General features: G+C 42.0%; 1 protein-coding gene across 1 annotated transcript in view; it reads right to left on the bottom strand.

Annotated features, from left to right (window-relative positions):
- Positions 1-10968, bottom strand: part of YWHAZ (tyrosine 3-monooxygenase/tryptophan 5-monooxygenase activation protein zeta) — a 30277-nt gene extending 19309 nt beyond the window's left edge. The window contains exons 1-2 of the mRNA XM_045805854.2: positions 10462-10968; positions 7279-7583 (exon numbers count right to left, since the gene is read on the bottom strand). Coding sequence (XP_045661810.1) covers positions 7279-7572 — 294 coding nt within the window. The 5' untranslated portion in view covers positions 7573-7583; positions 10462-10968. The remainder of the gene's footprint in view (positions 1-7278; positions 7584-10461) is intronic.
- Between the last annotated feature and the right edge of the window lie 4186 nt (positions 10969-15154).

The raw sequence follows: 15154 nt of genomic DNA, 5'->3' as shown, positions 1-15154 counted from the left end.
ATTTAACTCTATATTAACAGCTGACAGACTGTCTTTACACTCTTACCTTGCCATCCTACCTGTGGCTAACACTACTGTAAGTGGTATTTTTATTTGGGGGAGAAGGGAAGAATGCTCACAACAAATTCTATCAAAAGAAAGTCACAAGTTTATATGCTGAAATCTTTTAGTCATCTATTCGAGTAGAAACAAGTGGGCACGTCCACATCACAGGATCATACTGATACCAAATCAGCTATATATCCATGCTTTGTTGCCTCAAGAGCCACACTGTAGCAATAAACAAATAAGCCAAGAGAAAACAAGAGTGAACTCTGCCAAGATTTAAGACTTATTCTATAGAGCACCTGGGTGGCTCAGTTGGTTAAGTGTCAGTGTGCGGCTCACGTCATGATCCCAGGGTCCTGGGAGTAAGCCCCTCATCAGGCTCCCTGCTCAGTGGGGAGACTGCTCCTCCCTCTCCCTCTGTCTGCAGCTCCCCCTGCTTGTGCTCTGTCAAATAAATAAATAAAATCTTTAAAAAAAAAAAAAAAAAGACTATTCTATACCACATTACTACTTATGTCACATATCTTACCAGAAAATGCAAAACTAAATCAATGACAAATGACAACTGGTACTACATTTTTACAGATACATGTTTTTCATTCAGAAAGAACAAAAGAAGAATGACCTGTTACACAGAAATGTGCCTAATACCATGGAAACTGTGGAGATATGGTGGCTAAACACTCCAGTCCTCCCAGGCCAAATTAAAATCTGTGCTACCTAAAAAATACTGATCAAATTAAATACCACAAACATCAATGGTCCATCCTGTTTTCAAGGAGAATGAAGGAATGGAGCCAATCCTCTGAGGTTGAAAAAAAAAAAAATGAAGATAGAAGTAAATTCTAAATCAGAGTAATGAAGCAGAAACCCTCAGGAGCCATAGAGATGGGAATCAGCAATGGCTTGTATCAGGGACAGTGGTAAGACCAAACTAGAGCCAAAGGCTCTATGTACGGGATTTTGGCAAAGATCGAACAGAAGGACAGAAGGTAATCAGTGCTTTACAGAAATAGTAAGAACTGTATTCAGCACAGAACTGCCAAAATTAAGCCGACAGAAAGGACAGGTAACTTCAAAAGAAAGATGAAATCTGGCTTTTGGCATATTGAAACTTACAGCAATTCTAAATCCCCTAAAGAGCACTGTTTATTCTCAATGTAAAACCATCAAACTAAAAGAAACTACAAGACCCAGGATGAAATCACAATGGGCATCTTAGAGATTGGGGGGGGGGGTGAAAAAATTCTAACACTTATTATAATTTCAATGCATAAGTTTTTTTTTAATGTGGCTGACATCAGAAGACCTCTAATTTTAACTTTTTTAAAAGAGAATTTCTCATATCCATACACATTATTCACTATGAATGTGCCAAAGATCATCTACTTTGGGATAAAAAATGTGCAGTCAAATTAATACCAAAAGCCCGATAACATTTAACTCAGTATTATGAAGGCAAAACCACTGCATATACTGGGTTCCTTTTATATGCTAGAACCACTTACCAGATATGAAAAGATACTATATCCATAGGGGAAAAAACCCTGTCTTTCATAGGTTAAAGTTCCAAGCATAAAAACAAGATTAATGTATAAACAATGATTAACTATATATCCATTATATGGGCACTGAGAATGTATTGATATTAGTAAAAGAAAATGAGTCCAAAGAACCAGATCAAATCTTCAAAAAATTTGTAAAATTCTAAAAGCTGATTCTCCTTATAAAAACAACTATTTCTGCATGTCTACCAATCCACCTTCTAAGAGGCAAAATTTGGTGTCACTTTCCAGGGCCCAACCTTTTCCCATGGTCTTTGAAATCCCCCACTCCTTAGTTTATAACCTCATACTAGGTATGTATTGGTATGTGTAATAGCAGGTATAATCTAACCAGTAGTACCCATCTCTCCTTGTCTCATCTCTTGCAAAATTACTGAAAAAGCCTTTTAAAGGAAGCAATGTTCCCCCCACCTAATGTTCTAATAGAACGGTCTAGAATGCAACAACTCTTCTACAAAACCTTAATGTGCTGGATTAAACAAATTTCACTTAATTGATAATCTGAATTACACTATACTCTTCACTCCCAGGTAAACAAACCTGACATGCCCATGACTTAGGCTAAAAGCTTGAGGACAGATTTTTCAGCTACTCTCTGGAATCCCCCTCAGCTTCTATCAGCAATTACTGATATTTGTTAAGATATCCAATTAACAGTCCGATATTTGTTTCCAAAACCATGCCACTATACTAGCTATAATTACTTAAAATGTTATTTAAATATTGGGAAATACAAGTGTGAAAAGATATGTTACTATGGTAACGAAATGGAGTGCTTTAGAAGAACTAAGGATTTGGGGGGAGGGGAGGAAACAACTAGTTTTTAAAAGGAGTTACATGTAGAAAAATAGCTTGGGTTGGACAACTAAAAGACAAGAAAAAATTACACATTTCTAGAAGGATTCTGAACCTACTGCTTACTAAACATTTAAGTTCTCACTCTATTATGCAGACTCAAACTGTATTTTATAAAGGATACATTGATGGGGTAGTTAGCAAATTATTTGAAAAGGCTTGGCCTCACGTTAAAAATGGACAAATGAACATATACATCTACATTTTAATTTAAAACAAATGTTTCAAACAAGTATGATCATATAAACTACTTTTCAATTAACCGATTAGGATGCTTCTACTGTACCACTATTGAGGTGTTACCATTAGGATTTCTTTACTATAAAGCTGAGTGTTCTTAAAAGAAAAAATGAAAAGCAAAATTACTCTTGATGAGCTATTATAACTTAAAGGCAGTTTATTTTCCACCCTTCTAATTCAAAATGCCTCTGTGGGGGCCGCACATGATGTCTTTCTTTTTCTTGGGTAGATTAAGAGTTGAATCATTATTTTATAAGTGTGCCTGTACTTCCTATTCTTGAAATTTTAACTCGGGTTTTTCACTCTAATCCCAATTTCGAATCCTTTAAACTCTTCCTTAGTTTTCTTTTGACATATTCATCATCATCATCATCATCATCATCATCATCATCATCATCATCTTCACAGCTCATCACTAAAACTAAACATCTCCACATCATCTCTATCTTTTACTAGAACAGGCAGAAAGGCATTCTTAGTGAAGTACTGCTATACTAAAAAAGGATAGGTAGCCTGTTGCTCTTAATCGGGTTGTTGGTTATTCTTCCCCTTCCCACCAGCCAGCCTATTTTCATTCCTTTATTTCATTTCCACATCATACACCTCAGACTTTCCAACTGTATAAAACACCTCACCAGGTGCAATACTTACTGCTTTCATAACTCTTCAAAAAAAAATGAATTTTATTATCAAAAAGACTTTGTCCAATGTACTCCCCCCTGGAAGGGACTGTAGCTATCTACTATGCAACAAAAGGTCTTTTTATTTTCAAACATGCCAAAAGCCTTTTGACAAAAACATGTAAATATATTAGGTAGTAAAGATGAGTATAACACTGTAGAATTCTTTAGAGATGCCCTTATTCCAATAAATAAGCTGCCTAGTGATTTTCAGCTTACAATTCCATTTGGTGGTTTTTAAAGCCCAAGGCACATATTAATATATTCAGACCAGCAAAGCCCCCAAAGCTACCTGGTTTCCTACCTTGTTCCTGCTTAACGGTAGTTCTGTAGGCTACAGATAAAAACCAGTGCCCAGCAACACCACCTTATAACTGCCTTGGGCAAATAAAAATGTAGAGAAGCATAATAAAATAGAACTCAAGTTAATTGAATAACTATTACACAACTACTGTTGCCAACTGTTACAAATGCTAGATTGAGGATTTTACTACTTCACCTCTTATAAACTGTTTTTTTGCCTTGTACCAGTGGCTTTCAAATTTTTTAATGAAACTGGAAAATTTACTGGTCAGTATGGACCCTCTGCCCCACAAAAATAGAGTTTTTAAGGCTTCTTGGATCTTTTAAATCCCATTCCTGGACTTGAGAGTTAAGAGATTCCTGGTTTTCATTCTCCGTAACAATCCTATGGGGTAGACATTACTGTCATTTAACTGAACTCCGTTTTCTCAGAGGAAGTGAATCATTTCCTTAGACCTTTCAACTATCAGATGGTAAAAAGTTGGTCTGACTCAAAACGTGGTATTCTTTTTACACCACTACATTCTTCTTTGAGCTGGAATTGTATTTTCTAGTATGTATTTTGTCATTTCACGTTCAAGACAAAGCTATTCAGTTTTTGACTTCTCTTGTGGATTTATGCAGAGGAGTTGGTAGAGATCACTAGTGTTGAGTCCCTGCCCCACTACCAAGAGAGCTTTTCGTTTAAGATGTGGCAGGAAAGGCAAATTTCATTAGTTCACATACTGCAAACTTCAAATTAACAACACAAGGAAGAACTCCAAGTTCTCTTGCAAAAAGAGAAAGAAGTCCATGTTGTAAAGACCATGCCTGTGATCATTCTCCACAGTAATGCTCTCTTAACTCTTGCACAAAGTAACAAGACTACCCTTTCACTGCTTAGTAAATGATATTAATTAAACAAACACTTGATGAATGCTCATTACCAGAAAGGCAGTCACCATTTAATAAAAGACTAAAGAGCTCTTCAGAAAAACTTAGCTCCTTTTTATGGGAAGAGGTCTTGGCCAGTATGATACAGATGCTCAATAGCACAATGAAGCCTGGTTCATCACTGATGCAACAGATCAGTAACATTAATTCCAGAAAGGGACTACGGGCTCATTTTTCTTAAACGGGGGGGTGGGGGGGTGGGAATCAAAGTTCAGAAAAAAACTAGAATAAAAATAATGATTTTATTTTTTACCATGTAAGACCTTAAAATAGAATTAAGGCAAACATTCACTAATCACCAAATACATCAAAAAGTCCTTTCTCTAGGAGAAATGTCAGTTCTGCTATGTTTTATTCTTCCATTTTACTCAAAGGGGGAAAAGGAATTTTATGCAAGATGTTTCCAGAACCAACATGACCTGTTTGAAAAAAGATGACAGGCCTACTTGAAAACGAACCACACTATCTGTAAATACCAAATTTTCCTAAGATGAAACAGAAAAGGCCTTGGAAAATTAGCAGTGCTACTGACCTAGTTCTATTATCCTCTTTTTCAAAAGTCTTTTTGTTCATTTATTCAGCAAATACTTGAGTAGATACTATATGTTAGTAAGCATGAACTATACAAAGATCACTATCAGAACAGAGCTAAAAGATATGCTTTTAGATCACTAAAAGACCAAGGCTGGAAGCAAAAATTTATTTAGCTTTTGTATGGTTAAGGAATTAAACTTTCATTTATCTATACTCTCAAGGTGGAAATTTCATTTAGACTTGGTGAGAGACCAGTACTCTTCCGAAGGAGAACATGGGTAGTCACCAATATCAAATCCCCTTAATAATCATATCAACAAAGAAGCTATTTAGAGATTAATCTAGTTATTACCATCCACTGATCCTATGCAGTGTGTGTGTGTGTGTGTGTGTGTATATATATGTGTGTGTGTGTATGTATATATATATTTTTTTAAAGGAAACCAAAGGAAAGCAAAGTTAAAACTCTTATAGTCTTTTCCTAGAAAAATCCTCGCAATGACAGGAACTTTTATACTTGGTGTAGGGAAAACATGCAAATACCTACCTGGAATAGCAAAGAAACTTGATAGTAAAGAGTAAATGTTACTACATCCCCTTTTATTCCTAAGATTGGCTTTTGTCTTAAATTATAACTTACAACAAACTCTTTGAAACCAAAACGAAAATTATCTGACAAGGTGTAATAATTGGAGAAAAACACGAGAGTGAACAAAATTCAGTAGTATGTACAGAGGTATTAGTCTGTAAAGAGAGCAAGGGAGAAAAAACCCAACACATTTTATTATTATAGAAAGACATTTTTGAATTTTAAATATTATTACCTTAGCAAATCACAAGATAAACATTCGTTATTTAGCCTTAATAAAAACATGGTTCCCACCTTAAAAATAAATGACACCTATTAATGTAGATAAAAAAACCCCACCCAAGACAGACACTACATGAGATGACCTTGTGAGCCCATGTTACGATAAAAAATATTCTTTAAAATACAGCCTAAAGAAAGTATCATTTGAGAATAATTTAGGACTTAAAGCTATCCCATTAGTAATTAAAAACTTGTGTAAAGGTTTCTTAATACCAACACAACTTTAACAAAAGCCCTAAACCTAAAACCACATCAGAAATAATCCTATATTGCTCATGAGAGTAGCCCTTCCATGAACAAGTTTCATGTAAGTGTGCACCTGCATTTCTATTCTGAATCCCAGAATCAGTAACCTGTCCAGAGAAATTGGGATACTCTCTCTATACAAGAGCCCTGCCATACTGAGACCCAATGGGTAGTAACTTGAAGTCCAACAGGTAATCATTTAGTAAAATCACTCCTGGTTCATTAAAAAGTAAAAGTATTAATGTATACATGTTATATGCTAAATGACTGGGTCTCCTACCAATTTATCCTAAGATTCAAACTTTTCTGAATAAGAAAGCTATCATTTATAAGAAGTTTGATTAAAATTAGCTAAAATGCAATGTTCAATTCTTTTAAGCTTTTTAGAGAAGCAGTGCTTCAACACAGCAGGTACTAAATTCTTAAAATGCTTGGTAGAACCTAGAAAAATCAAGTTTGAGTTAGTCATAATCTTTTATTGTGGTTGTGAGTGTTCAAAGTTGACTTCTAACACTTAAATGCAGGAAGAGGCAAAAAGCAACTCTGAAGCCACAGTTTTCTGCATAGCTGATTCATTACACTATAATGGCTAAACCAGGGAGGGATATTATGTCTACAATGAGTCTATTACATCTCTCTTACATAAAAGATATGTAAAATTCCTGTATCCACAGATGTACAGTTAAGAAAATGAGCTCTATAACTACTACAAATACCTAACCACAACTGAAATAATAGTTTATTTTTTCAGTTAGTACAAAATACACTACCAGTCTTTTTTAGTCTACCTGAACTGATAATCAGTACTGCATTTATTTTATACTAATTTAACTACAACTGTTTTAATACCTTTTAGTAATGACACCCTAAAGACGTTAAAATTTAGAACATTCAATTTTTTAAAGGAAAAGAAAAACCAAAGAAAGAAAAAGTTGAAAGTTAACGCTTGATATTCATTATAAGAGCCCTATATTATAATGAAGCTAGACTGAATGATTCTCACCAGTACATCATTGCAGATATCTCTTAGCTCGGTCTCAATTTTCTCTCTGTATTCTCGAGCCATCTGCTGTTTTTTCTCAGCACCTTCCGTCTTTTGCTCAATACTTGAGACGACCCTCCAAGATGACCTACGGGCTCCTACAACATTTTTATAAGCAACTGAGAGAAGATTCCTCTCCTCATTGGATAATTCAGCTCCTTGCTCAGTTACAGACTTCATGCAGGCTGCCATGTCATCATATCGCTCAGCCTGCTCGGCCAGTTTGGCCTTCTGCACCAGCTCATTTTTATCCATGACTGGATGTTCTGCAGGGAAAAAAAGTAGTATTTAGATTTTTCCATCAAAATAAACAGACTTAAAATTATACCTTTTGTAAATAAGTTATATTAACACCTCAAATCTAAATGCCTTTGGAAGAGTCTTCACATGAGAAATTTAATGCAGCCTCACAAAAGGATGACCAGAATAGGAAAAAAAAGGAGAGGGCATACTGAGCACACAAGGGACAAATTTAAAGCCATTAACGTAAAGCAAATGAGAAGCAAAACTAAAATTGCATTACACCATCTTTGTTCAGAAGATCCTAATTTCACATAAAGCCAAAGCACATTAGGTAAAGAGGCTACCTTAAAATCCAACCCTTACTTTACTTGGCCAAAATCTCAATTCCAATTAAGCAGTTTTGTTTTGTTTTTTTTTTAGTGAAAGCACTGTTGACAAACAACATTACAACCTCTAACATACTTCCAGAATCTTGATTCAGGTCAGTGTAATATAATTACTGTCTTTTTACTTTAATGCCACCTACTATTCTTGTCAGAAGTGTTTTAAGTTTAAATTTTATTTGTATTACCCCCACTCCAAACCCACTGATCGTGGCAACACTTGCCAGCTGATCACAGCATGACAATTTTCTGGGAGAATAGGCCAAATTGCTTGATTTAAGGCGTTCTGAATATAAAACAAGCACCCAAAATCGCTAACAGACCCTAAAGACTCATTACCTGTACCTTGTTATACCCATACATGCTTAAAAAACACATCCATGAGCCCTACAACCTACCATCATACATGAGCACTAAAATGTGTATATTAAGTGCTTCTAGTGTGATGAGTCTATGTCATTGCTCCAGTTTAAATACAGATTACACTGTTTCCAGTAGTCAAAATTTAATCACTCAAGCTGCCTTTACCATAACTTCTCACCTAATTTTCTCTCATTTTAAACTCCCTAGACCTTTTAATTTACCTGTTATACTTTTCCTCAAAGGTATCCTTTTGAAAGGTGCTAAAACAGCACAGAAAGATACTAAGCCATACACTGATCCCACAGAATAAGTGATTTTAAAGATAAGTATACAGCCTGAAGTGCACTATTAAAAGGTGAACAGAAGAGCCACTGTCACTTTAAGAACTGACTCCCCAGTATCACAGCCTTTACCTTCCCAGGGAAATCCCACAATACTGTTTTAAAAGCCGAATGGAACAGGGTAAAGAAGTAATCAGCTAGCTTATTTGTGAGGCATAACGTGTCAATGCAAAACTATTTAAAATTTATGACCTCATGGCCCCCCATACACACTCCTGAATTCCTCATTTCTCCCTCAGGAACTCAAAACGCTCTCAGGTTAATGCTGCTTCTAAGGAAAAATTACCAAAAACCAGTACAAAGGTTTCTCTCCCCAACCCCTCGGGTACAAGGGGAAGTAAGTGCATTAGGCTTCTCACAGAGTAACTAGTACTCCAAGGCCTCGCCTCTCTATTGCGGAGAGGACTCGCCGCACCCATTTAACCCTTAACCGACGTAAGACGTCGACCGAGGTGAAACGAAAACGGACAGACCTTGACTTTAAAGTGCAAATCCCTGCATGCGCGCTACCCGCAACCACCCCTCCTTGGCTCCGCCCAAGTCCCCGATTCTCCCTCTTTGTCATGGCGGATCTGTGTCAAGGAGCCCAACCTACTGCTGAGTGTTAATTCCCCCCACCAGAGCAAGAGGGAGGAGCAGCGCGCCCCCGCCCGAGCCGGGGGAAGGGGGGGCGCCCGCCCCGGGGGCAGAGACGCCAGCGCCGCCCGCAGAAGCGGAACCACGACCGGCCGGGCGGCGGACACACCCCACTCTCCCACCCGCGTCTCCTCCGCCACCGGACACCGCTGGTGCTCATTTGGTCTATAAGGACCCGACAGCTGCAGCAGGTGGGGGAGGGGGCAAGAGCCACACCCAGGCGAGCTGGGCCACCGCCGGCTGTTACGCTCAGCCTCACCCGTCCCCAAGAGGGGGACATCGTCTAAAAAGCCAGCACGGGGACCCTCCCGTTCAAGCCCACCGAGCAGGAGAGCCAGACGCCGGCCCACCGCCTTCCCCCGTTCTCTTCTCTATCCCACCTAGGCTCGGAGCCCCCCACTCACCCTGAGGGGGGGGGGAACCACCCAGCCCCATCCCCCACCCCACCGAGGAACCCAGGAAATTCGGCCCCAGGTCCCAGGCCTGCCCCACCCCGGAGCCGACTCTCCCTCGTGCCAGAAACGAGGCCTCGCCCTAGAGTACCTGGCGGGCGCCTCCGGGCCGGCCTCGGCTCGCGGCCCGATCCCCTGCTGCCGCGCCGCCGCCCGGGTGGGGGAGGGCTGGGTGCCGTAGCCGCAGCGCGGGGCGCGGAGGCTGCGCCGAGGAGCGGGCGGGAGAGGCAGGGGGAGGGGAGGGCGGCGAGGGGAGGGGGCGGCCTCACCTGCGCCACTGCAATGCCCACAGCCGCCGAGTCATTATCTCGGGCGGGAGCAGGGCGGCGACGAGGAAGGGGCGCGGGGGGCGCGGGTGGAAACGGATCGCGCGCAGCGGAGCCTCGGTCACCCCCGGGAGCCGGCGACCGGGCGGGTCCCCGGGGATCTCGCGTGTGGGCGCCCTTTCCAGCCCGGGGACTGGGACCGGGAATGGGCGCTTATCCGGGCCAAGGCGTCGATCCGGAAGCAAGTAGCCCGAGGCAGCCGCGAGCCGCCCGCCCGAACCCAGCGGAAAAGAAGCCGCCGCCCGTCTCCGCCTGAGGAGACTCCGCCTCAGCCCAGCGCCGCTACCGCCGGGCGAGCGAAGCTGAGGCGCTGTGGAGCGAGGACGGAACCCCACGCTTTCGGAAGGCTGATCTGGGAAAGGAAGGAGTGGGACTAGGCAGCGGCGGCCGGGTCCCTTACCTGTGTCCGGAGTGGGTGGCGGCGGACGGACGGGGCTCAGCAGTCTCTGGGCGGCAGCGGCGAGGCTGAGACTCTGTCCGTGGATCTCGCTGCTCACAGGCTACAGCGGCTCCGCAGACACGGGGTTTCCTCCAATCACCAGCCCCGACAGCAGGGGCACCACACGCACGATGACGTCAAACGCTGCTATGGCAACCGTTGATTGGTGCCCACAGCTCTGGGGGCCCAGTGCAACCGCCGCTCCCTAGCGCGCGCGTCCTGCCCGCCCGCGCTAGAGGGCGAGCGGAGGAGCGTACCACTTCTCCCGCTATCAACACTCCTCCCCACCCAGCTCAGCTTCCAACTTCTCTGCTCTAGGGAGAGTGAGCCTGGGCAGGAAGCTCCTTCCTTTTTTTTTTTTTTTTCTTTCCTCCTTCCCACCACTGCCTTCCTACCTCGCTTCTCCTCGAATCCCCCGCAACCTCCACAGGCTCACTCTTGCTCTAAACCAGCAAGGAAATTCCTCCCCACCCCCACCTTAGCTTTCCGTGCGGCCCTTCTGCGCCTGCGCCAGTCACTCCCTCTAGAAGGGGCTCCGGTTCAGCAACATCCGGGACCTTTCACATCCCCCCACCCCCTCCCCGCGCCCTGGCTCGCCCCGCCCTCCGTGCTTCGCGGTGGTAACTGCCTTCTGGGCCGTCCCGGGGCTGCGTTACGCGAGTGGCTCCGCCGCTCTGGCATTGTGATCAGGCTTTGGGGGTGGCGGGGGAGGGCGCGGTCAGACGGTCGGGGAGGGGCGGTGTGGCGCGCTACCTCCCCCCACCCGCCGCACCCCGTCGCCAGGCGGGGCCAACCTGAGCGCGCGGCCCCTCCCTTCCTCCCTTCCGCCGCGGCTTTACCTGCTGGCTCGCGGAAATCGGCCTTAGACCTTTTAAGGCTCGGAATAGAGAGTGAGGAGTCCGGCCCCGGAGCATGGGCTGAGTGACGGGAAAGTTTTCCAATCGGGGGCTCGGGATCTGTGCGCAGTGACAGCTGCGAGGGGACAATGGGGGCGCGAAGTGGGGATGAGGTGGGTCGGGTGGGGCGGAGCTGGTGGGAGGTGAGGCCTGGAAGGAGAGGCCGCCGCTTTGAGAAAGCCTACAGCTCCCGCGGGGAAACGGCAGCCTTCGTAGATGGAGGGTTCGGGTGATCGTGGAGGCCTTAGCGAGAGGCAAAGAGCAGAGGCTGGACCGTACCGACTCGTTTCTCGTAGATGAGATTTTTCTATCCAAATAAAGCGTCCACTGGAAGATTTCACGTTGCAGTGATTTAAAACATAACATTACCTGTTTTCTCCAGAAGCAAGGTTTGAGGGACAAGGGAATTCCCAGGGTCCCCGTTGGCCCAGCTGGCAGGACTTGGAGCCAGGAAGAGGGGGAAAGAGAAGAGCGGAAATTGCAGGTGCCATACAAACGGGCCAACCTAAAACGGTAGAGCCTCCACCCAGTCAACTTAAGGAAGTTCAAACAGATACATGCACAGTATAAAATGCCTCTGCCTCTTCTCCCTTTAAATGTTAGAGCTAAGAAAAGATTAGTGCTTGGATAACCTGCAAAACCAGTTGCAAAAGTCATCTAGAGTTTATAGTTAGCAGTGAGAACTCAGAACCCCTCAGCAAACTCCATTTTGCCCTTAGTGATTTTTCCAACATACCCTTTTTAAAAATCATTTTCCCCCCATCTTGATAAGTGTACTCCTTAATGCCCACTCCCTACCCCCCACCTCCCCTATGGTAACCATCAGTGTATTCTCTGTAGTCAAGAGTATGTTTCTTGGTTTGTCTCTTTTCCCCCAACATACCTTTATTGAGCACCTACTAGGGGGCATGCCTTAAGGCACAGCTGACAAAGGAGCCTCACAAAAGAGTTCAGCCTCAAGTTGTGCAGAGGATTGAATTTATCAGTAGCAGACTACATAAAATCCATCCTCACTCTCCCAGCACCTTGTCTGTTCTGTATGTTGAATACGGTGTTTCTGCCACAGACCTTTCTACAAATTACGTTTTGCCTGAGGGTCCAACTGGCGTTTAGATAGTTAAAGTATAAACCAGGAAGAGAGTTTTCCAGTGACCAGTTCAGTTTCAGGGTGTTTCATTTTTTCCCAACTTCCCACATCAGAACAGATTCGTACTAGACTTAATGGATTTGGTGAACGAATTGATCGGGGTTTTATTTCTGAGATATTAAAGTCACCACTTTTTGATTCCTAAGTAAAGTCTTTTAGAGTGACTCATTTAAAATAATTAATATTTCAGCCCCACCCACCCCCCCTTTTTAAAGTTGTCTTTGATTTTGTGCTAGGCATGGCACCAGAAATTTGACAGAAGATACTAAGTTGGGGTACCTGGCTGGCTCAGTGGGAAGAGCGTGCAACTCTTGACCCCGAGGTCATGAGTTCAAGCCACACATGGGGTGTAGCGATTACTTAAATAAATAAAACTTAAAAAAAAAAGATATTAAGTTAAATCTTACTTAAAATGGAAATTGATGTTTCTCTAATCTCAACTATGTGTCTAGATAGAATATATACCTTTTTTGTTTTAGGGGAAGCTTAGGGATTTCTCTGCATCAATAAATTGTGGATTTACTTTAGGAAACAGCTAAATTAGGTGTTTACCTCATGTTTTAAATAGCAAGGCATGTGTGTATGAAATAATCTGAATTATTAGGTTTACATATTTAAATCAAGGAATTTGAGCTCATGGAATAAAGGTGTAATGCAGTCGCAGGGAAGCAGGAATAGAGAAAGTCATGAAAGCCCCAAGTGATTAAGTACTTTGAGGAATAGAAATATATATGGCAAGGATAATGGCAAAACCAAAAATAAAGAGGACCTATGAACTTGAACTCGGGAAAATTACTGGGAGAGTTTCATGTAGCCTGACCTGCTTTATTTTCTTCACTGCTCAACTTTGTTGCCTCAGTCAATTTATTCAAGCTTCTGTGCCTTAATTGCCACATCAATAAAACACTTAACTTGTTAAATGGTGTTGAGGATTAAATGAAGTTTTATATATATGTAATATATAAGATGTAAGTATCTTATATAAGTACTTATAATTATGTAAGATATATAAGACATATATGTAATTATAAGAGATCTGTATGTAATACATGTATGTAATTATAAGAGATATGTATGTAATTATAAGAGATATGTAAGTAATTATAATCATCTATTGCTTAGCACCATTCCTTGCACAAAGAAATTGAACTGTTATTCATTAATGAGTGGACATATCTGATGTCTCTACTGTTCAAAGGGTTATGAAAATAAAATGAATGATATATTTAAGATGTCTTTAAAAAGTGAGGTATAGGGGCGCCTGGGTGGTGCAGTCGGTTAAGCGTCTGATTCTTGGTTTCAGCTCAGGTCGTGATCTCAGGGTCCTGAGCCTGAGCCCCATGTTGGGCTCTGCTCAGCACGAAGCCTGCTTGAGATTCTCTCTCCCTCTCCCTCTGCCCTTCCTGGTTGCTCTTTCTATCTCTCTCTCTTTCTCTCAAATAAATAAATAAAAATCTTTAAAAAGAAAAAGTGAGGTAGAAAGGTGTTCCCTCTGGAAACACAAACTTGTGTTAGTTTGTTAGCACTAACGAGACTTAAGGGATGAGACCGTGAATAGGCTCCACTCATGTACAAGGGACTGCCATGACCTCTTCAGATCTATGCTACACATTAAAATAAGAGTTCAGGGGAATTTGCATAGGTGCATTATTCAAATTGGAAAAACCTCAAAAGCACTCTACGGATGAAGCAGCAGTTAGGTGATCTTTTCAATTTAATCGCAATTCAGTCAGGTTATGGTTTCACTTTAACATGAATTAATTGGAGAAATGCAGCATAGTATGGTGGGCTTTGGAATCCGAATTGGGTACAAATCTTAGCTTGTCTATCAGAGCTATGTGACCTTAGGCTACTAAACTGCGCATACTAATACCCAAAGCCATCAGATTATTGCAAGCATTAAGGAAGAAAGTAAGGAGAGAGCTACACATAGTGTCTAGAGCACGATTATCTATTGTTGGAATAATCTGGAGTTTGTGGCAGAGACAGACTCATTGGCTCTTGACCAAAACCATTCTGCTCTATCAGAGCCACAGCTGGACTCCATTGCCCGGGTCTCCCTTGCTGTTCAGTGTGGCCATATGAGTGAGCACTAACTAATGCTATAGGACCAAAGCGATGTACTCCACTTGTGGGCCTGTCCCATAAAATCTTCCCGTTTGAACCTCTGTTCAGTCCCTGAATAGACCGCTCTCTGCCAACTGAATGGAGAGGATTGCAAGGCTTTAGAGGAGAGTGGGAACATGAAATGAAAGGAGCCTGGATCCTTGAGAGCCTATTTTCTGATCATTTTAGACTTTATTGAGGGGTAACTTCTAATTTTTAAGCCACTGAGATTTAGGTTTCTCTCTTGTAACAGCTAGCACTGTAGTATTTATAAATGTCATTGGCAACTCCAAAGCCTGGAAAACATTAAAAAAAAAAAAAAGAGGAAAGGAAAAAAAGGGGAGGAAAAAGAAATGAAGTTAGGGAGTAAGAAAAAGGAAACTGATCTTGTGATTAGTATTCTCAACTACTCTGTTGACTTCTAGAATGACCTTAGAAAAGTAGCATTTCCTCTCTTAATTCTAAATCAAACTGATAGTCTCACTACTTACTCTATTTTTTAAAT

Source organism: Ursus americanus, chromosome 9 (genome assembly GCF_024610735.1).
Source record: "Ursus americanus isolate L20-20 chromosome 9, mUrsAme1.1.p, whole genome shotgun sequence".
Classification (NCBI taxonomy): Eukaryota; Metazoa; Chordata; class Mammalia; order Carnivora; family Ursidae; genus Ursus; species Ursus americanus.
Note: the sequence above shows the minus strand (reverse complement) of the source record. Positions and strands in the feature narration are given on the sequence as shown.